The 24453-nt window shown below is 41.1% G+C and overlaps 1 protein-coding gene across 1 annotated transcript in view; it reads right to left on the bottom strand.

Moving 5' to 3' along the window:
- Positions 1-5014: 5014 nt before the first annotated feature.
- sax (type I BMP receptor saxophone) overlaps positions 5015-24453 on the bottom strand; it is a 62305-nt gene continuing 42866 nt past the window's right edge. The window contains exons 7-9 of the mRNA XM_080278804.1: positions 23988-24121; positions 20096-20321; positions 5015-5864 (exon numbers count right to left, since the gene is read on the bottom strand). Coding sequence (XP_080134930.1) covers positions 5724-5864; positions 20096-20321; positions 23988-24121 — 501 coding nt within the window. The 3' untranslated portion in view covers positions 5015-5723. The remainder of the gene's footprint in view (positions 5865-20095; positions 20322-23987; positions 24122-24453) is intronic.

Below are 24453 nucleotides of genomic sequence, written 5' to 3'. Positions count from 1 at the left end.
TTTTGGATTATTCTTTTCACTTCCTTTTTAATGCTTTTTTCTTCCACCCTTGTTCCTAAGTCTTTCTTTACTTTCACCATTTCAGCATATGTGGTTTCCACATAATTTTTGTAGCTTTGCACAGCTTCATTCACCTGTGTTATCTTCTCCTCAATATCACTGCTCTGATCTATCAGACTGCTTACTTGCCTAACTGTCTCTGAATCATTTTTGAACTCTTCCATAATACTCTCGTGGTTTACTGCTGTACTTGCCATTTCACTAATTTTTCTCCTACGTGAACCCAATTCTCCTGTCAGCTGATCTATGGTTGTGTCTTTCTTGTTGACTTCCTTTCCTAATTTTTCTATTTCTTCCTTTTGCAAGTGCATCTGTTTTTTAATTTCATCAATCTCATTTTGAAAAGCCATCTCTAGTCTGTGTACTCGTTCCACCAGTTTATTGTGTCTCCATTTCAACCAGTTCTTGGTAGAAATCAGCATCCTGCTTTCTACCTTTATCCCTTTTCTTTTCCAAATTTGCTTGACTAATGTGGTCATTTTGCAGTACTAAAAGCACATATAGTACTTACATTCCCTGGGGCAGTTGTAGACTAAACAAAGGATCAGCTGATTGTGCGCATTCTTGCACTACTTTGTTTTCTTTACTGTTTGAACAATTCTTACTTAAAACTTCTTCTTTTTTATATTAGAACACCATTTAGTCTAACCTGGTACAAAGCTTGACTCATATATAGATACAAATTTAGATAATGCCACTGGCCAAGTTGGCCAGGTATGGAGTGGTGGCGACGTGCGTCTGCTCCCCTCGGTGCCTCGTGTGTGTATTTACCTATTTGTATTTACCTATTTGTAGTATACAGGAATTGAGCAATGCTCGTGTTGTCCTGTCTCCATATCCACATTTATCAAGTCTACCTTTACACACATGAATGTTTTTCTCATGCACCACCTCTTTGTCTAAGTCGTTCCAAATATTTAAGAATATACCTAATTGTGATATACACGGAATGTACTATGCTCGTGGGTTTCCGTCGCTGTTTCTCAATAAGTCGAATTTAACTTTAAACTCGTTTATGTTTTTAGACTGGACGATCTCTTTGTCCAGGCTATTCCATAAGTCTATACTTCTGTAAGGAAAGCTATATTTCTTGATATCCTTCAAGCAGCTTGACTTTTTCAATTTCATTCCATGTCCTCTTGTTGCTCTCTTATCCCATATAAACAGATCTTCTTTGTCAATTTTATCTACTCCCACCGTGGTCCTGAACACCGCAATCATGTCTCCCCTCTTTCTCCTTTCCTCTAACGAAGGCAAATCCAGTTTTTCCAGCCTCTCTCTGTATGACAGGTCTGTCAGACTGGGGACCATCTTGGTTGCTGTTCTTTGTATTCTCTCAATCTTGTTTATATCTTTCTTTTTGTGTGGGGACCACACTACCGTTGCATATTCTAACCTGGGGCGGATCATGGCCACTATCAATTTTTTCATCATTTCCTCATCCATATAATGAAATGCTACTCTTATGTTAGTCAAGAGCTTATAAGTCTCTCCAACTATCTTGTTAATGTGCTTTTCTGGTGACAAACTATCTTGGACCAGCACTCCCAAATCTTTCTCTTCTCTCCTTTTTGTGATTAATTCATTACCCAAAAAATAATTCAGTGATGGTCTCCTGGTACTTTTACCCATTTCCAATATTTTACATTTCTTTACATTAAATTTCATTTCCCACGTCCGGCTCCAATTGTGTATCCTATCCAAATCCTCCTGCAGTATTTTACAATCCTCCTCAACCTCTATCTTCCTCAAGATCTTTACATCATCAGCAAACAGACTCGCATAACTGTTCACTCCATCTACCATATCATTTACATAAATCAGGAACATTACTGGCGCCAACACTGAGCCTTGAGGGACTCCACTTGTTACTTCCCTCCATCCAGACATCTTTTCCTTTATTACTGTCCTCATTTGTCTGTCTCTCAAAAAGTCTCTCATCCATTCCAGAAGTTTCCCCTTTAGTCCTCCTATATATTCTAGTTTCCACATTAGTCTTTTATGAGGTACCTTGTCAAAGGCCTTCTCTAAGTCTAAGTACACACAATCCACCCAACCATCTCTCTCCTGTACCACATCAATCGCTCTTGAGTAAAAGCTCAACAAGTTTGAAACACATGACCTTCCACTTCTGAATCCAAACTGACATTCAGCCAAAATATTCATCTCTTCCAGATATTTTATCCATCTGTCTTTCAGGATTCTCTCACACAATTTTGCGACCATGCTGGTTAGAGACACTGGTCTATAATTCAGGGGTTCTTCCTTGTTTCCTCCCTTGTAAATTGGTACCACATTTGCCCTCTTCCATTCTTTTTGGCACTTTCCCCTCTTCCAGTGAGCATACAATTAAACTGTGAATTTTATCCGCCAGTTGTTCTCTGCATTCCTTCAGTACCCAATTAGAAATTCCATCAGGTCCTGGGGCTTTCCTTACATCTTGAGTTTCCAGTAATTTATACACTTCCTGCACCTCCACTTTTATATCTTTCATCACCGGAACATTTCTAATCACTCCCTCCCCTTCCACAAGCTCCTTTTCTTTAGTGAAAACTGACTGGAAACGTTTGTTCATTATTTCTGCTTGCATTGCCGCATCATTAAAGACCTCTCCATCTACTTTCAGCTTGGTGATTCCTTCCTTTTGTTTCAGTTTGCCATTAACAAATCTATAAAACAGTTTGGGTTCATCCTTGCATTTGTCAATTATACCTTTTTCAAAATTCCTTTCTTCTTCCCTACGTATTCTTGTGTATTCGTTTTCTTGTTCTTTTATATTCTTCCTTTGTTCTGTCGTTACCTCTCTTCTCCAATTGTTCCACGCCTTATCTCTCTCTTTTTTGGCTATCATACACCTTCTATTAAACCACTCCTTTTTCCTGTTTTCTTTCCCTCTTACTCTTGGTACAAATTTTTCCACTCCCAAATTATAGAGGTCTAGAAAGATATCCCACTTCCTCTGTATCTCTCTTGTTTCTCTGAATTTTCTCCAATCCGCATTTTCAAAAAAGTTTCTCAATCCTGTAAAATTTGCTTTGCCAAAGTTGTATCTTCCCTGTCTATGAAGCTCGTCTCTTGGCTCGACGTTTCCTATTAGCATCTGGAACTCAATGACCACGTGATCACTTTTTCCCAAAGGACAGAGATATTCCAATGATTCTATTACATCAGGTTCTTTGGTGAACAGTAAATCTAACCTTGCTGGTGTGTCCTCACCTCGAAACCGTGTCTCTTCTTTGACCCACTGCGTCATCACATTATTCATTATTATATTTAATAACATAGTACCCCACGAATCCTCACCGCCTCCAGTACCATTCCTCCCAGTTCACCTCTTTACAATTAAAGTCACCCACCAAAATTATATTATTGCTTTTCTCAATTATTTTTTGCAAGTAGCTAGCCATATCTGACAACATCTCATGGTATCTGCCATCCTTCCATGCTCTCGTCTTTGGGGAACATACACTACCGCCATATCTCTCTTAACATTCTCTCCAGTTTCTAATTTCATATATATCACTTCAGCCCTGCCTTCTCCCATTTCCACAGTATCTACATTTATGTTGTTCTTCACTGCTATCATCACTCCTCCTCCCTTTTTTTCTTTTCTGTCTTTTCTCCACAGTTTGTATTTACCATCTCCCAAATGAACATCAATATCTTCTCTTAATTTGGTCTCTACAAAGCACATGACATCAGGTTCATGTTCTCTCAAGAAATCATTAATTTCGATCCTTGTCGATATGAAACCATCAACATTAGTATATATCACCTTCAAATTATTTTTGACATTATTAATACCCTCTTCTCTCCTACTCTCTGTCCGTACCACTTCCTCAACTTCTGATCTTTCACAACCATCCCCCTAATTTCCTTCACTTCTATTTCCTTAAATACCATTTCCTTACTTTCATATCCAATACTCTCCAAAAAAAGTATTACGTTCTTCCTCTGTCCTCTTATCATTTTTTTCCTTTACTTCTTCCTTTAATGATTTTAAAGCTTCTCTTTCTTCTTCATTCAGATCTTTTCTTATTATAATATTTTCCATCCCCGCCTCTTTGCTTAATTTCCAGGTCACTTTAAGTATCTCATTTATTACACTTTCTGATGTAAACTTGACTCTCATTGGTCTTGTTTCCCCTTTCTTATAAGGCCCTATCCTCCTTACTTCCTCAATTTCTTTTACCCACTTGTTTCCTTCGGGTCAATCTTGCCTAATATTCCTCTCACCATGTTCGTGTCTCTCTCGAGTCTTGCGAACCTAACCTTTTCTTCCTCTTCCCTGTTTCCAAATACTATCACACATCTGTTCCTTTCTACAGTTTCTCTCACTATTTTCTTTTTTCTTCAGTATTTTCACTACATTTTCTTCCATTTCTTTCTTGTTCATTTCCCTTTCTTCCTGGATGATCTCTCTTAAGCTGACCACTTCTTTCTGTTCTTCCTCTACGTGTGCCCACTTTGCCTTGTGTTCTTCTAGTACATTACTCACCTTCTCCGTTTTATTAGTACTCTCTTCAAGTTTCCTCCTCAGTTCAACATTTTCCCTCTTCAAATTCTTTATCTCTTCATTGGCTGTTTCGTTGGACTGGATTAGACTCTGTATGGTGGTTTCCGTATTTCCTGACACATCCTTTATCACTAGATTCTCTACTTTTTTTTCGAGTTCACTAATCCTCATAATTAATGTTTTCACTAGGTCCATGACATTAGTATTAGCATCAAATCCTTGAAATTCCATTCCCTCATTGTTTACATTTTCGGCCATCTTTAACGTACCGATCAAGTACCTAAACAGTCAAGGTCAGGAGCGATGCCTGGGACGTCCTCTCTCTCCGGCTGTTCGTGTGTGTGTGTGTGTGTGTGTGTGAGAGAGAGAGAGAGAGAGAGAGAGTTATGGCAGTGAAATATGGACTGTAAAAGAGGAAGATACAGAGTTCAGTGAATTGTGAATGGTGAGATGAGTGTGTAGTTCCACAGTATGGGACAATGTGTGCATATGATTGGACATTTAGGTGATGAACACAGGTATTCCGACTAATAGTAGACAATTTTATTCTGCTTATGAAAGACAGCCTCAGGATGAGGGACTGAAACTATAACTCTTACAGCTGTTAAAAGCAGCACCTGGGAGAAAAACTGTTCACAATGCATAAATAAATACTGAGGAATTCCAACTTCTGTAATCACAAGTGACAATCCATTATTCTCAAGATACAATTTCAATTTTTTTAATTGTGTTCATAATTTTTTTGCTAATACAATGTAATTTTCATTATTTTCAAATATAAAATACTATTACTGTATTATCATGTTTGTAACATGATTGTTGATATTTATTTACTTTACATAAATCATTACCTTTAAACTCCTGTTATCCAAAACTATGAAGACACATCAGAAACTTAAGCTTTACACACAGAACAATTAAATGGCAGAGCATATATTTACAAGATGTGAGTGAGGGCCATAAACACATTTTACAAAACTATAACAGTAAAAATGAAGATCACTTATCTAGTATTAATATCACAAGAGGAACCAGAAGGCACTCAGCCTATCCCTCTACACTTTATATTCCATTCATACATAATCCAGTCCTTTACAGTACTATCCTACCAGGAGTGTGGGGGCCCAAAGATAGGTTCAAAACCACATTAGTATTCTAGATCCAGCTTGTTTTTACTTTCCTCTTGGGCCAGTTTCATAAGGGATTTTTTTACCCTTAAAGCAGTCAGCCGCACATTAGGATTCTGATGCCAGCATTCCCGAATGATTTTAGACATGCCCGTCAACACCTGAGAGAAAAGAAATCTGGATTATTCTGATTAATCAAGTAATTATGTGATGATGATGATACTCATCACCCTATCCCTTATATTTAGTAAGAAATGGGATGGGTAGGATTTAGAAACGATAGTATGAATACATAAAAGAAAGAACTACAGCATCACTAAAATGCTCAGGAAAGTGGCTGTTCCCTACATCAGACATTAATGTACTAGACTGGTATATAAAATGCTGAATATATCAGTCTTTATGTGACAGACGTTAACCCCTAAACCGCAGGGTTGTTTTGGCGCGACTTGCGTGTCACGCTAGGATATTCGTGCTCCAACAGACTTGCTACAAATATTTGCCAAAAATCAGTTATTAGTCCTAGAGTATTATAATTACATATGCATATGGCACATACCTTCAGCTTTCTCCTGGGATGTTTGTTGAGCCTTCGTCGAGTACTGTAGGACTTGTGGAGACCTCTAAAGCTGGGTAACGAAGTCTCCACTTTACACTTCCCGACACCCCGTAATATGATTACCACAGCCTGATGTTATCACTAGAAACATTATTCTATGATTTTCAAATAGTTTGGAATCCATACTCCAAAAAAAAAAACACTGTGAAAGCAATGAAAATTACGAGCGCGCATGATCCTCCCACTTGCGCTCGTTCCCCACTGGTACTGTCATTTATTATTCAAAAAAAACACTCACACTTTATATTCCTATTACTATATAACTATCTATCTATCTATAGCCCGACGCCCTAATCCCGCAAAGGGTGGCCGCAGACAAAACGCCTCCAAGTCGCTCTGTCACCCACCATTTGACTACCCTCCCCCCAACTCATCCCCCCCTCCCTCATATACCTCTCAACTCCATCCCTCCACCTTATCCTCGGTCTACCTCTCCCTCTCCCTCCCTCCACTTCACCTACATACACCCTCTTAGTCAGTCTTTCATTCTCCATTCTCTTCACATGTCCAAACCACCTCAGTGTATTTCTCCTAATCTTCTCAACCACATCCACCCCACAGCGTTCCTTCACTTCTTCATTCGTCAACCTGTCCCTCCACGTCACTCCACATGCTCCTCTCAAGTAACTCATTTCCACTGCTCTCACTCTTGACTTGTTCCCCTCTTGCAAGGTCCATGCCTCGCTTCCATACGTCAGGGTAGGGATCACAATACTATCATGCAGTGACTTCTTAACTTCCATACTCACCTCCCTATTTCTCATCACTGCTCTCAGTGTACCAACAACCTTCCTTCCCTGCTGTACCCTTTCACGCACTTCATCCCCCAAAGTTCCATCCTTACTCATCACACTACCCAAGTACTTGAATGCACTCACATTCTCCATATCCTCACCATCCAACCTCACTGCACACTCTGTGACTTCATTCCTCTCAAACACCATAACTTTACTTTTGTTTACATTAACTTTCAGATTCCTCCTCCTACACACTGTCCCAAATTCATTCACCAAACCTTGCAACTCCCATTCATCTTCACTCAACAGTACTGTATCATCAGCAAACAACAACACCGGGAGCTTCCAAATCTCACCCTCATTCATTAGAGCCACCCCCACATCCACTGCCCTACCCTGCACCTTCTTTACAACCCCATCCATGTAGATATTAAACAGCCATGGAGACATCATACAACCCTGTTCAGTCCAACACTGAGATCAAAGAACTCACTCAGCTCACCATCCACTCGCACCGTAACCCTAGCTCCCTCGTACATACTATTCACAGCACTCAACAATTTCCCCTCTATCCCATATATTCTTAATACCTTCCACATACCTTGCCTATCTATTCTGTCATAAGCTTTCTCCAAGTCCATATAACACTTATATATATATATATATATATATATATATATGCAGTCTTAATCCATAAGTTTCCTTTAGTAATAATAGTTTATTGTCACAGTAGGCATTCAATTTCTCTTTCAGCAAAATACGTGGAGAGCCAAGGTTTCACTTTCACTGTCATAACTTCAAGTATTTGTACTCATATTCTTATAATACTAATTATTTACATTTCTATTTACATTTTCTATTGTATTTTCAATATTTACACTTCTATTTTACTTACACAATGTTATGCACTGTCATTTGCAGTAACTTATAAAACTATATTATGTAGTGCTGCTCTCAGGTGTCTGCCCTTTCCTCTCCATCCTTCTTTCCTTCCATTCTCTTCTGTCTTTCTTTCCTTCATTCTTTCCTTGTCCTTCTGCCTACGGGTGACTTTACACTCCCTCTTCTGTCTTTCCTTCATTCCTTCATCCAGTGGGTGACTCTACACTGAGTGACAAGCGAAATGGTTTCCTGTGCACCAGGAAACCATTTACTACGATGGGTGGTAACCATATAGCCAAATTTTGGTGCCTGGTAGTTTAGTGGGTAATTACTGCCCTCCAATCGGATTGAGCCGGTGAAGGTTTATATCCAAGGGGTGGTTGGAGTTGATTGCTCATGTAATGCCACTCAAGGATGAGTGAGGCTGGTCATTCTCATCTTAAATGCCAGGACCAACTGCCTAGCCCCGGGCTCCTACGCTCCTCATGGGGCAATGTAGGATTGGATGATGGATGGATGGATACACTGTTCTATCATATTTACATCCATTGTTTTCACTTGCTATTTACACATTATTTACATTTTCCACTTGCAATTTTAGAACTGCTTCAGGCTGTGGTAATCAAAAGAGCAGGTGACGCAGAGGGGAACCTGGCACTCAGCACACTGCCAAGAGATGAGTTTGTGCTCAGGAGTGCGTCGGGTGGTATGTGCACACACCTGGTACCTGCGGATCGCAGCCTTCCTCTTGGTTGTGGAAGGCATTTGCAGCAGTCTGTGCCGATCCATGTACGCCCTCTGCTCAAGTCTGTCGGGAAGTCTTACAGCATGGCGCCTTGGAGTTGCTGCTGTCACCCTACCATATCTCTCAAGCAGCTGCTGAACACAAGTCCTGGCGAACAACCTCAGGGAGAAGGGCTTGGGTGGCTTTACCCTCATCTTGTACAAGATGAAGGCGTTCAGCATCGTCACGTCAATGAGATGCAGAAAAACTTTCCTGTACCACCTAGTATTCTTCCTGAGGCAGTCAATCTCTCCAATCATCATGTCAGACTTGTCCACCAGCCATATGCTGATGTTATAGTCGATGAAAGCATCAGGTTTCCTCACAGGTTCGCCTGTCCTACGGTCGACCTTCCCACTGTCTTTCATTTCCCCCTTGTGTTCGGTGGTGAGCATGTGCACGACCCTCTTGTCATGCCATCGTATTGCCAGCATCTTCTCAGACTTGCATAGGTGCACGTCTCCTCGCTGCGAGGTTCCTGCCTCTGGGAATTTGGGGAAGTGGGCACGATTGCTCTTCACAGTGCCACAGGAGCCGATGCCGTGCTCTGAAAGATATTTAGCAAGTTTCGGTGCTGTATAATAGTTGTCAGTATACAGCACATGATTCCCACCACAATACCTTTCAAGCAGCACTATCACGACACAGCCTGAGAAGCCAAGGGGGTGTGTTTTGTCCAGATCGACAGTGCTGGCTGAATAGATGATGAAGTCAAGGATGTACCCCGTCTTACAGTTGCACAGCACAAAGAACTTGATTCCAAAGCAATGGCGTTTGCTTGGAATGTACTATACTAACCTAAGACGTCCTCTGAACAAAACCAAGGATTCATCTATGACAACCTTCTGAAAGAGGCGGAAGAATGACATGAACTTATCCTTCATTTTGCTCAGAATCTCCCGGATCTTCCAGAGTGGGTCGGTTTGGGAAGGTACATCGTTGTTGGCAAAGTGCAGGTTTCCCATGATGTTCTGGAAGCGATCTCTGGCCATGTACAGGTAAGCCCTTAATTCACGCAAACTTTTTTCACACGATTTCAGTTATCCACAAATTTTTCATACAATAACTAAAACAATATTATAGTATTCAAATAAATAATTTTAATATAAGGTTATCCCTTAATTCACGCGAACTTTTTTCACACGATTTCGGTTATCCATGAATTTTTCGTACAATAATTAAAACAAAATTATAGTATTCAAATAAGTAATTTCAATATACAAGAAAAATAAATAAAATATAAAAAATGCCTACCTGCTGCCCGTGTGCATGCATATATGTATGTGTGTGTGGGAGCCTGGGAGATCGGTCTACCATGCACCACACAGTCAGTTTGAATCCAACGGTCGAACCATGCATGACTTGCAAATCGTTATTTGTGGCTTATTTTTCTGCCTTCCAGTAATTGCTTGCCTTGTCTGTCAACATGAGGCATAAGCGTAGTGCTAGTGATGCATGTGGTAACACACCAAAACTGACTTGTAAAGTGATGTTGCTGACAGAGAAAGTTAAAGTATTGGACAGACTTCAGGGAGGAATGTCGGCGACAATTCTCCGTCAGGACGATTCCCCGTCATTTATTTACATACCAGTTTATTTAGCAAGTACAGTACACTAGTTTTTTACTTATATGAGTTATAAAATCCCTCTGAAAATTAGTTATTAAAGTATTAATTAATCAATAATAAGTATATTAATAGAATGACGGGGAATTGTCCCTGTTTTGACAGTGAATTGACTTGATGGTGACTTGTCTCAGAACTGTATGTTTGGGGTGAGTCAACTGTTCATACAATAAAGAAGGAGAGCGTAGCATACGGGAGACAGTGAGGGCTAGTGCACCAGACTGCTAAAGTGTCTCCACCTACGCCTGTGAATTGTCTTGTAACTGCATGTTTGGGGTGAATGAGTCAACTGTTCATACAATAAAGAAGGCAGAATGTAGCATACGGGAGGCAGCGAGGGCTAGTGCACCAGACTGCTGAAGTGTCTCCACCTGCACCTGTGCTTGTCAGGTTTCAGTTTTAAATTTGTTACATTTTTGTTGTTTTTAATATTTTATGCTAGTTTATAAGGTGTATGTAGTGCATAAACAGTATTATTTAGATGTAATATACGTATAGACGTGTAATTATGTGCACACAAGGGCAGAACATATACAAGAATTTACCACATACGCAAAGGGTCTGGGAACCTAACCCTCGTGTGAATTAAGGGCTTACCTGTACTGGCAAAATAAATAAAATATAAAAACGCCTACCTGCTGCCTGTGTGCAAACATATATGTGTGTGTGTGTGTGTGTGTGTGTGTGTGTGTGTGTGTGAGAGGTCGGTCTACCACGCACCACACAGTCAGTTTGAAGCCGACGGTCGAACCATGCGTGACTCGTGAATCTTTATTTGTGGCTTATTTTTCTGCCTTCCAGTGATTGCTTGCCTTGTTTGCCACCATGGGGCCTAAGTGTAGTTCTAGTGATGCATGTGGTAACACACCAAAATGGACTCATAAAGTGATGTCACTGACAGAGAAAGTTAAAGTGTTGGACAAACTTAGGGAAGGAATGTCGGCGACAATTTGCCGTCAGGACGATTCCCCGTCATTTATTTACATACCAGTTTATTTAGCAAGTACAGTACACTAGTTTTTTACTTATATGAGTTATAAAATCCCTCTGGAAATTAGTTATTAAAGTATTAATTAATCAATAATAAGTATATTTATAGAATGACGGGGAATTGTCCATGTTTTGACGGTGAATTGACTTGACGGTGAATTGTCTCAGAACCGTATGTTTGGGGTAAGTCAACTGTTCATACAATAAAGAAAGCAGAACGTAGCATACGGGAGGCAGTGAGGGCTAGTGCACCAGACTGTGCTAAAGTGTCTCCACCTATGCCTGTGAACTGTCTCGGAACCATATGTTTGGGGTGAATGAGTCAACTGTTCACAGGCAGAATGTAGCATACAGGAGGCAGTGAGGGCTAGGGCACCAGACTGCTGAAGAGTCTCCACCTATGCCTGTGCCTGTCAGCTTTCAGTGCTAAGTTTCTTACGTATTTGTTGTTTTTCATACTTTATGATAGTTTATGAGGTGTATGTAGTACATAAACAGTATTATTCAGATGTAATATACTACACATGCGTAATTATGGGCACACATGGGCAGAACATATACGCGAATTTACCACATATGCAAAGGGTCTGGGAACGTAACCCTCGCGAGAATTAAGGGCTTACCTGTACTTATTGAAGGTGGGTGAGGGTAGTAAAGGGTCCATTGACCAGTATTCTTCCAGCTCATGCTTCTTTGAGTGTGGCATGAGAAGCATGGGGGCAAAGAACACATACAGCTCCTGCATTCCCAGCATGGTCCACTGTTGCATCTTCGCTGCACCTGCACCACTTGCAGCACATTGTGATTTGTACCTGTTAGTCTCATCACATATGTGCTGCATGACTTCGTCATCAAGGAAGGTCAAAAGGAAGTCCACACACTCAGCATCCTCGTCAAGAGTGAAGGCAGGCTGTATCCCTGAGGAATTCTCATCAAAATGGAGATGTTCAGGGATGAAATCGGAACCTTCCATCCACTCGAAGGCGTCCAGGATTCCCTGACGTGGCGGTGTAGGGTGGGTGAGGCAGACTGGGCTGTTTCAAGGTCACTCTCACTGACCCTAGGTTGCCGTGTAGCACTAGCAGCCCTTACTCTAGTCGCTACTCTACTTTTACGAGTCAAGGATTTACCTCGTCCCCTATGGCCTGCCTTCACTGTAGTTGCTGGTGGAGACTCCGACGACGAAGACTCAGGAGAAAATTCCACTAAGGAAGAAATTAGTGAAGTGGGGCTGGGGGAGCAGGGAGGTGATTCACCTCGGGACTCATGGCGGGCTGGGTCACGCGGGGCCATTGTTCCGGGGCTAACCCACCGCCTTTTCACTCACTTCCCAAATTCCTTCCCTTGCTGCACTAAGGGCTCCTTTCCCCTGGAGCTAGGGATAACTTGGGACACTGAAGCACTCATACTAGGAGTTTCTGTCACGATTTCCTCCCCAGGCTCATCACACGATTCACCCGAAAGATCAAAGTCACTATCCATCATTATCATTGACAATTCTGCCAGTTCATGTTCCACTGCTGAGTCACTAAGTCCTTCACGGCTTCCCACATGAGTTTTTCTAAGGGTAGAGGTCACAGGGCCCTTTGCAATGGGCGCAGAGGCGGTGGAAATGGCGAGGCGCGAGTGTGACATGGTTTCACCTCAGACGACAACAAGGAACTGATTCCCGCAGCGTATATGGGAAGGCAAGGGTTGACAAGGTCAATAGGGTGACAGCTGATAATTTACATGCTATGAAATGATTGGTAGGAAATCTTGACAATACATAAAAAAAATAGGTAGTTCCAGGTGAATGTAAATATGACTTACGCTTCTCCCTTCCTTTCATATACAGGTCTCCCTCGCTATCTGATTGGGTTACGTTCCTGAATAGGGAATTGTAAATCGAGCAATCATATACTGAACTTATGGTTTAATGGGAAAAATAGGGATGCGTTCCCAGACTCATATTTATGTGCCCTTAAGCTATACTGTACCATACATTTTATAAATAAAAGATGTTTTATGTGCTGTACTTACGTGTCACACAAACTCGTCCCAGCATTGTAAACACTCGTTCCTCACTCCCTCTTCACCCAAAACACTAAACAATCGATGGAAGGTTTGACTAAGGAAGCTATAAATAAAAGATGTTTTATGTGCTCTAATGATAACAATTGCAAAGCAATGAAAAACACAGATCCAACTTAGAATCTGAAACATTTTCATAAACACTGACTTATAAAACTTACATGTCACAAACTCGTCACGGCATCGTAAACTCTCGTTCCTCACTCCCTCTTCACCCAAAACATTAAACAATCGACGAAAGGTATGACAAGGGAGGCTATAAATAAAAGATGTTTTATGTGCAATACTTTAATGATAACAATCGCAAAGCAATGAAAAACACATCCAATTTAGAATTTGAAACATTTTCATAAACACTGACTTATAAAACTTACGTGTCACACAAACTCGTCCCAGCACCGTAAACACTCGCTCCTCACTCCCTCTTCACCCAAAACACTAAACAATCGATGGAAGGTTTGACAAGCTCGTTTCACCAGCCTTCTTAACGTTGGCAGCTTTCTTAATCACTGCTGATACCACAGACTGGGCCAGACCAAGGGTGTGAGCAATGGAGTTTACTCCCTCACTTCCCTCATGATGCCTAATGATGTTGGGCTTGGACTCCAAATTTAAGCTCTTCCTGGATCTCTTAGACTTGAGATCAGAGGCACTAGAGTTTGCAGGCCGCTTGGAAGACATCACAGAACTTGTACTTGAGGTTAGGAAAGAAATAATAGTGAAAATCACGTCGCTAATGCACAGGAATACAAAGCTAGTGAACCAAACGGGAGTGCGGGAAAGACTAGGCTGAGCCAGGGTTGCCAGATTTTTGTGACCAAAAGTAGGGGTAACAGGCCTCAAAAGTAGAAAATTTCGGTATAAAGTAGCCCAACATAATTATGTACAGTATATATACATCTATCAATATATCTATCTACAGTATCTCTCTCTCTCTCCACGAGTATATACATACAGACGCAAGTAATTTAACTGCACAACTTACCAGTTGAATGCTGCTCCATTAATGCTCCTGTAAGCTTGTTCGAAGTGATGTAAGCCTAAAGTTACTCCTTACTTACTGCATTAGTGTGAGAAATTTAAAGAGGGATGATATGATAAATTATAATTCATTATCTTTTTGTGTCTTCAAAAGGTAATTATATTAGGCTATATTTTCAATGATACATAATCACTACTCAACCTTTGACTTTCATCTCATTGGTAGCCCAAGTTGGCCTAACTTACTTTTAAAGTAGCCCAAAAAGTTGCAAGTAGCTAAATTAAAAATTTAGTAGTGCAGGGCTTCCAAAAGTAGCCCAATTCGCTACTTGTAGTCCAAACAAATGCCTATCGACTTGTGCTGAGGAACACTGGACCGACCGCGCTTGTGCGATCGTAAGTATGAGCCGGAACAATCATTTAGAGAGCCAAGGGTACTAAAGAAGATTGATCGTATACGCGAAATATCACATACAGAGTGCATCGGATAGCGAGGGATTACTGTATATATCTTTATTACGAGAATACATTATACGGCATATTTCAAGGGGAAATTACCGGGGGAAATTGGCGAACGAGTGCATGTGAGGTGTTGTCAGGTGATAATTAGCCAATTCCAGGTGTACGGCTCTATCTGTTACCTTATTTTTTTTTTGGTATACAGTATATTATTTTGTATAAGAATAGGGCATAGGGCTTAATTCAATGGATGAAATCAGTGGAAAATTCCGGGGAAGATTTGCTTAGCGCAGCGCGGCCGGGCAGGCAAGAGGAGAGGGTAATGGAGGAGAGGTAGGGAGGGGAGTCAAGAACGGGGAAAAATGGCTAAATTGTCAAAATGCATGGGAGTACAGATGAGATTAGGAGTGGTGACTAGTGTTGGACATTGGCAGTACTGATAGATGATACAAGCCACCACTTGTAAGCCCAGGAGAATTCAAAATAACACAGAATCACAAAAGTGACGCCCCACGGTATGATCCATCGCGCCAGAACGTCAAGAAAGTGACGCCCCGCGGTTAAGGGGTTAAACAAATATGAACTTTCAAAAATTATAAATCTAGTGCTACATTCCACATTATGGTCCATGATATTAAATAAACAAAAAATAAATACAGTTAACTCTCGATTATTCGGCATAACAGACCCAAAAGCCTGCCGGATACTGTCAAAATGCCGGATTATGCAAAGTCCCCCCTAGGGACCCCTAACCCCCAACCCTATAACACTTATTCACTGTCTAACCCCTCAAAAAAAAAAAAAAAAAAAAAAAAAAATAAACAGCTAATAGACATTCCTAATGATAAATATTGTAATGTACTGTTAAGTACACTGTAATTTTATGTACAGAAGCAATTTCATGTTGATGATGGGGATTATATCAAGGTCTCCCTAGCCAAGAGACCCATTTCCTTTCACCCAGCAGTACTGTATAAACACACGCATTGTAAAACCCTTACCAAACACATGTCTTGCATTATACAGTACTGAAGTAGCATAACTGATGTCCATACCATGCCATTACAATAATGATGTTTTGGGAGTGACATAGAGTGCAATGTAAGCTCGTTTGTATATTGGCACCATAGCTGCGGAGAAATATACTGGAGAGTGAGAGAACATCCACCTACCTGCTGCCAGCCAATGAAAACTCTGCATTAGAACTCTCCTTCCCCTGCCTTAGTCAATAAAAACTCTTCTATTCCCTACCGCCTTATCATTCTTTCCTACCCATCACCAAGACCCTGTCAGCTGCCAGGCCCACCAACCATCAACCCTCCTTCCCTCCCTCCCTGAACACTCCACCACTTTCATATCACAGTACAGAATAACTCCATTCATTTTGCGTACAAATATTTCCTTCTCTGATTTCTTTTTTTGTGATTATGGCTCAATGTTTGCTGATAACAACTGTCTCATGCTGGAAAATAATGTACTTTTAGCCAGAAAAAAGGGTCCTTCATGCCAGATAATGTCAAAGGTTTTATGCTTACTGCTGGATACCATTTTAATTCAGCCACTGGCTATGCCAGATAATGTCGTATGCCTGATAATGCAGTCCTGGATAATCGGGAGTATGCTGTAAATATAACAGATTTTTGTTAGTTCAAAAGCCCATTTTTCACTCAACATGAGTGAACATACAGCCTCCTGAGGGAAAGGTTTCCAACTATCTGCTGGCACAACCCAGGCATTTTAAATGGCAATGATTCTTGACCCTTGTTAACTTGCAGCCCACTTTCTATGGTGTTCATTTCCCACCACCCATTACAGTATATATTCATGGTATACTACAACAATGTAAACTTCATATCTTTCTCATATACCAGACTAACAGGAACCCGTTAACAAGAGAAATAAGTAACCCCTGTTTACCCCTTGTATGCATAATTAGAACCCTTCTGTCTAAAACTGGCTTTCTACCTACAACATACAATTTACAGCTTCAAAAAAAAAACATATACAGTACAAGTCCCATTATTCGGCATCTATGGGACCAGGATGATGCCGAGAAATTAGATTTGCCGAATAATCAAAAACCTACCCACTCAGTACCTTAAATATACTGGTGAACACTGTCATCACCACTTATGGTACAGTATTACAACTGTGTTTGGAGAGAGTACTGTATACTGTACAATACTGTAATCAATACACTGCTATACCTGAATCTGAAATATCTATCTATCTATCTATCTATCTATAGCCCGACGCCCTAATCCCGCAAAGGGTGGCCGCAGACAAAACGCCTCCAAGTCGCTCTGTCACCCACCATTTGACTACCCTCCCCCCAACTCACCCCCCCCTCCCTCATATACCTCTCAACTCCATCCCTCCACCTCATCCTTGGTCTACCTCTCCCTCTCCCTCCTCCCACCTCACCCACATACACCCTCTTAGTAAGTCTTTCATTCTCCATTCTCTCCACATGTCCAAACCACCTCAGTGTATTTCTCCTAATCTTCTCAACCACATCCACATCCACCCCACAGCGTTCCTTCACTTCTTCATTCGTCAACCTGTCCCTCCACGTCACTCCACATGCTCCTCTCAAGTAACTCATTTCCACTGCTCTCACTCTTGACTTGTTCCCCTCTTGTAAGGTCCATGCCTCGCTTCCATACGTCAGGGTAGGGATCACAATACTATCATGCAGTGACTTCTTAACTTCCATACTCACCTCCCTATTTCTCATCACTGCTCTCAGTGTACCAACAACCTTCCTTCCCTGCTGTACCCTTTCACGCACTTCATCCCCCAAAGTTCCATCCTTACTCATCACACTACCCAAGTACTTGAATGCACTCACATTCTCCATATCCTCACCATCCAACCTCACTGCACAATCTGTGACTTCATTCCTCTCAAACACCATAACTTTACTTTTGTTTACATTAACTTTCAGATTCCTCCTCCTACACACTGTCCCAAATTCATTCACCAAACCTTGCAACTCCCATTCATCTTCACTCAACAGCACTGTATCATCAGCAAACATATACAAGGGTAATGACACAGTAGGCCTACATGTCAGATAACACTTCCTGAATGGCCAAAATGATACGGAATATTACCTACCAGCTCAGTACATCACTTGTATTGGTGAATTCATCACTACTTATATTATTACAAATATGTTTGGAGTGAGTACTGTATACAGTACTTTTTCCAAACAAAATAAAATGGTCGGAAAATTGCATAAAATAAAGTAAAGGGATCTGAATTGGTAAGGTCTTTCTGATGAAAGTTATTACTTACATTTAGCACTCACTCTTTTGTTCGTTTTTTTGTTTACATGTGAAAGGAGAGTACTGATGGAAACAGTAAAGTATTCCATGAACCCCTTAATAACCTCCGAAATTGAACAACCCTTTACAGTACCGATGTCGAGTTAGTGAACTATGGAAAAACTGTGAACAATTTTGGAAATGGAACGAAGGTCACTGGTATGTTTACACGACTTTATGCTACGATTCCAAGCAGTCAGGGGGTCAGTTAATCTCAGATGTTTTCGCCCATTTGGTAAATGCACCGTAACTTTATCAATTCTCCAGTCAGTCACAGCGAATCATAGCATGGGTTTAGGAAGCTAAATAACACATTTCTAGGTGCGCCAGACGATTATCTTCACATCTTATAAGAAAATGGAAGAAATTAAATCTCTCTCTGAGTACGTAGAGTAAAGTTCTTCCATTCTTCTGAAACCAATTTATTTTTCTTAAAGATGTGAAGATAATCGTCTGGCTCACCTAGCAATGTGTTATTTAGCTTCTTAAACCCATGCTATGATTCGCTATGAGTCACGGAAAAATTGATAAAGTTACAGTGTATTTACCAAATAGGCGAAAACATCTGAGATTAACCGACCGCCTAACTGCTTGGAATCGTAGCGTAGTCATGTAAACATACCAGTGACCTTCGTTCCCTCCCCATAATTGTTCAGTTTTCTTTATAGCTCGCACTAACTTAACATCACTGACATCGGTACTGTATAAGGTTGTTCAGTGCCGGAGGTTATTAAGGGGTTAATGGGATATATTACTGTTTGCATCAATGCTCTCTCTTTCATGTTAAGCACAAAAACAAACAAAAGAATGAGCACCAAATGTATGTTTAACTTTCATCAGAGAGACCTTAGCAATTCATATTCCTCCAGTTTATTTTTAAGTGTTTTTCTGACTTTAGGTTAGGATAGGTTTGGTTAAATTATTAGGTACAGTTAAACTCGGTTAGGTTAGGTTCAGTTAAACAAGACAGTCCCTTCCACCATTATTCATTCATTCATTCATTGCCAGACGCCATGTATCCCAAACGGGGTGGCCTAGGGCTTAGAGTTAATTGTTTTACAGGGAGGGGCACTAATCCTCCACCAACCCCACTCGACACGTAGGGAGAACGTTATGCCAACAGCATCTGGTGTTCCCAGGCGGTCACCCATCCAAGTACTAACCAGACCCAACGTTGCTTCCACCATTATGCTAAGGAATAAAAATACTAGAGCTGTCACAGCGGTACAGCTAAAAACAACGGGGAAACTGATTTAACAAGCAACATTTATTTATGGGTAATGCATTACAGTGTCAGTGGTTCATGGGCTACTCAATTACCGGTAAGTGTCATTTTCAGGAAGGCATCAAGAACTAAAGAATTTCAAGAATTAGCGTGGGGGCTTGGAACGTAACCCTCGCTAATTTGGTGGGGGTGGTTACTGTAGTGTATGATACTGTGCAATATTGTAATCACTACATTACTATACCTGAATCTGAATAAAAATATAGAAATTAGTGAACATACAGAAGTGTAATGAAACATTAGGCCTACAAGCCACAGATAACACTTCCTAGACTGCCGAGATGATTCCGGACATCTGCTGAACAATCAATGATTTTCGTAAATGGGACTATTTCTCAAAACTGCCGAAATGTCGGATCTACCGAACACTCAGCTGCCGAATAATAGGACTTTTACTGTATTTTGTTCTTTTTAAAAAGTTGACATTCTGAACTGGAAAGAGACTATTAATGCATTCAGCAGAATAATTTCACATATTTATAATTGTAAATTACCATTATGTGTTCCTGATACACAATTATTAGATATATCTAAAATAAAATAATCACAGGTCTAAACTGCAAAATAGTCCCACAAATTTTTGCAGGAAAGCACCAGTACTAAATATACTATGTAATACTGAACTGACCGGATCACTGGTCCAGCGATTAGGGATCATGGGCCGATACTGGTCCACGCATACCACTTTCTTCATGTCGTCAAAGCTGGGGTCATTCGGCACTACATCATGGAAAGGTGGGGTGTACTCATCCACTAAACCGTTGGACACACATCGACGGCACACCTCCCACAGCACTAGCCCAAGTGCATAAATGTCAACCTTCCGGAATGACTCAAATACACTCATATTCATCCTGGAAAAAGAGGAAGAAAATAATATAATACAGTACTATTAATGCAATAAATGCAAAGGAAAAGCTTAAAAATCCTCTCAACTCCCTCTATCCATGGAGTCTTCCTGATCGTCATATCATATCATATCATTTATAAAGACTCCAACATGCTTGCATGCATTGGCCTTGGTCACCTCATGGCAGCTCTCCATGCTGTTCAATCTCTGGCAGCCTCCCTATTCAGTCCCTTATCCTGAAGTCACACACTATGAGTTTTGTCCTGTATACATCCTTTTTGTCCCTGCACTTGGCCATCAGGTATTTTCCTCTGTTACCCCTTTTCCATTCCTGGAAAAGTCTTCTTTTCTACATAAGGGTGGCTCCTACACCCTCACTCCACCACCATGTTACATTATGTCTTGATGGGCCCCTTGTCCATCGACACACTGAACCATTAACACAAGAGATTGTTCTTGAGATCTCTGCACTGCTCATTGACATTTCTGTTTACAGCTCCCTGTTCGGCCACCACTTTCCTCATCTCACTGTAGAAGGCATCCCGAACTGTTTGGTTTTTCAATTTCCACATTTTTCTCCTTGGTGCACAGGTCCTTCTTCACTATCCACTTCTTTAGTACCATGTCACATATCAGTAAATTGTGCTATTGCACACACTCATCACTCTCAAGAACTTACACAACCTCCTAACACTCCTGCTAATCAGGAAAGTCAATCTGGCTACTATTACCCCCAGACTCATACACAGTCAGCTTACTCTTTTCCTACAAATTGTTGCAAACTATCATGTTCACAGCCTCTCCGACCTCCAGTATCCTCTCCCCTTTTGCATTCCTTGTCCCATACATGCAACCCTTTATATCCCTGAACTGCTGCACCAACATGACCTTTTAAACTCACCCCAAACTGCAATTTCATTATATCCCCCATACCACCAACCACACAAACAAAATCATCCTAGAATCTGTCCTTCTCATCATCTTCCAAGCCAAGCTGTGGAGTATATGCCAATATTATTATAACCAGGAATTTTCCAAACAATATTTTCAGTGCTATAATCCTTTCATTTATGCCCTCTGGCACAGGTCTGAGCCCCATCCCATCCTGGCCCTAAAGCCACGCCGATGGAGCATATGCCTCCCCTCAAGTCTGCCACTAGGTAGTGAGGGCAAAGTTTTCTGGCTGCATGCCTTTGCTGTGTGGTATGTAAAATGCATGTAATATAGTACATAAAACAGAAAGGTGTTTGGAAGAGTAGCTGTTTGATGATTATTCCAGTTTTACATCCATTCCATCCTTCCATCATCCAATCCTATGCTGCCCCATGAGAAGTGTAGGAGTCCAGGGCTAGGCAAGTTGGTCCTGACATTTAAGATGAAACTGACTAGCCTCACTCATCCCTATGTGGCATTACATGAACAATAAAAACAACCAACCCTTGGATATAAATCTACGCAGGCTCAATCCGATGGAATGCCTTAATTACCCACCACCAGGTGCCATAATTTGGTTATATGGCTAGCACCCAGTGTTGTACAGTACCCTCACGTCCAACACGGTAATATTGTCATGCATGGGTCACGTGTTGGACCAAAAATGTGTTGGACAAACAATAGAGCTTATGGGGAAAAATGAATTATGTCAGCAACCCAAGGAAAAGTCACCCTAAATACCTACCATATACCTATACATATATTGGTACTATTGTAATTATAATAAATGGTACTGTGCTATGAATGATAACTAACCTTTTAGGATAGTGTTGGTGGGCTTGCTGGGAATGGAAGGTGGTATCCAAGGCTGTAGGTAGTCCTACTGGGTCCCCGGAGGATGGCTGCTGGCGTCACTAGCGGGTAATGGCTGTTGCTCCTCCTCAACCTCCCTCATAAATCCTTCGAAATCACACTCAGAATCACTATCTTCGTCCACAGCCATGGAAGGTCCTGCTTCTGCCTGTCCTAGCACTCTGTAATACTCAGCAAAGGGCATGCTTCTCACAATGTTGCCAGAGCCCTGTCTCGTGACTGTGGAAAGTGATCGCTGTCGCTGACTCGGTAGAGAATAAGGAGAAGCAACTTTGTTTATAAACTGGTACACACGCCGATGAGAAGGGTTTCAAAATGATTGATATTTATTCTAAAATATTAATATGTACTCAGTGTCAGGCTAAATGTTCAGTGCTGTAGTACGATACATTCTCTGTCGAGTCGCCTGGGTTTTGGTCACACTGTTTTGCCCGTCGTATCCTCGGCAGGAATCCATCCAGATGAATTCCAAATGCCCGTGGTATCGTTGGCAATTTTACCACATTACCGTTCCGATTTACCATCGTATCCTCAACAAACCTGGTATGAAGTCCCATGTGATAGCCTTCGGCTGCCAGGATCTTGTCTTGGTTTTTTATTATGGTCCTCACGTTGGCTTCATTCATGTCGTAGGCCTTGGCAATGTCAACTTTCCTCTCCCCTTTCTTCTTCCTCTCGAAGCTTTCTAGCTTGGTGGCCTGAGGGAGGTGCCGACGCTTCTTGGGGTTCTCAGAAGGCTTCCTAGGTATCGTGAGCAGGGTAAAATGCAGTAACTAGGGCAGAAAATGCAGCAAGAAAAAAGCACCTTCCAATGCGAATTATGCGACTGAGTGGCGCTGTGGCGGGAGAAATTTAAACAAAACATCACGTGACAGCAGAAGCGTTTTTAATTGGGCAGCATCACGATCACGTCACAATAGCGGGCGGGGAAGGCTACTTGATCAGAAGCTTTCATTGGCTATCATCATCATGGGAATGTCCAGTATGACCGAGTTGGACCGGGGGTGATCGTGCTAGAGGTGAACTCTGCGGATTTCGCCCACTTCTCGGAGCTCTGTGTGTGTTATGCTAACACACTCGTGTTGCAGTAATTAAATCATATTAAATAATACTAATTATTTGCTCTCTGTGCTGGACGTGAATCGTGCTGGACTAACGCGTGTTGGATGCGAGGGTAATGTATATGGCTTCCTTGTGCAGAAGAAACCACTTGGCTTGTCACTCAATGCAGAGTCACCCATAGGCAGAAGGAAAAGGAAAGAATGAAGGGAAAGAAAGACAGAAGAGGAAGGAAGGAAGAAAGGAATGGGCAGACACCCAAAGCAGCACACTGAGTGAGTGGATGGTGAGTGTCCCCACCTCAATAACATAGAAGAAGGTAGGAAGATGTAATATGCAAAATAAACTGTTTAGGAAGTGGAGTTGTGGAATTCAGTCAAAAGAGAGGCTGGTTTCTTCTTCCTACCATCACATGTAAATGTAAGGTTACTGGTCTGCCTATCACAGCAAACCATCAATCCAAGTGAAATGATGGGCTAAAGGAATAGAGTCTATATGAGTTTTTCATTTTTCTTGAAAATGCTACAGCATACAAAAGTGTACACTGTACCACCTTCCACTCCCTGAAAACACAGTCAGCTGTTGCTCTGGGGCTTACTAATGTTGTGGCTATTGCATCTTCATACCAATGATGATGAGAGCTTCTAGTATTATTCACCTAAGATTGAATCACAAGGCAATCCTACACCTAAGACATTAGTAGGTGTACAACAGTTCTCATAAAAATTCCAGAACTAAGTATATCAGTCATCCAAAAACAAGTGTACTCTACAAACTCAGAATGTAATAAATACACAAAACCTACATTTCATTTAAGACTTCTGGGCTCATGTATCGCTTGGTTCCCACACGAGGATTATTACTGATGTTAATTTCACCAGTTTTCTGAGTATGCATAACGGCCAAGCCAAAGTCCGCAATGACACAAGCTCCATTCAACTGTAAATATAAAAGCCAAATATTAGAGTTCTTTAACCGAATGAATTCAAGATAATGCATGGTCTTACAAATACCAAATAAATGTACATTTTTGAGATAACAGCAAATATTTTATTCACAATACCTGAAACAAATGAGTAGTAAGGGCCCAACTGGTGAGCATCTTGTAGTTGGAAGTGTGCTCCGAACTACTTTCCAACTTACTTCACATTTCTTTTTGGTGGTGCAAAACTCACTTGACATGTCAAAGATCTGTATATGCCTGTATTTTTCTTACAATGAGTCTTGCAGGAAGACTTATCTCACCTTCATATACATCGTACTGATAATAC

The sequence above is a fragment of the Coenobita brevimanus genome, chromosome 75 (genome assembly GCF_032717465.1).
Source record: "Coenobita brevimanus isolate Jiangsu-jjx chromosome 75, ASM3271746v2, whole genome shotgun sequence".
In the NCBI taxonomy this organism is placed as follows: Eukaryota; Metazoa; Arthropoda; class Malacostraca; order Decapoda; family Coenobitidae; genus Coenobita; species Coenobita brevimanus.
This window is presented reverse-complemented; position numbering and strand designations above follow the sequence as displayed.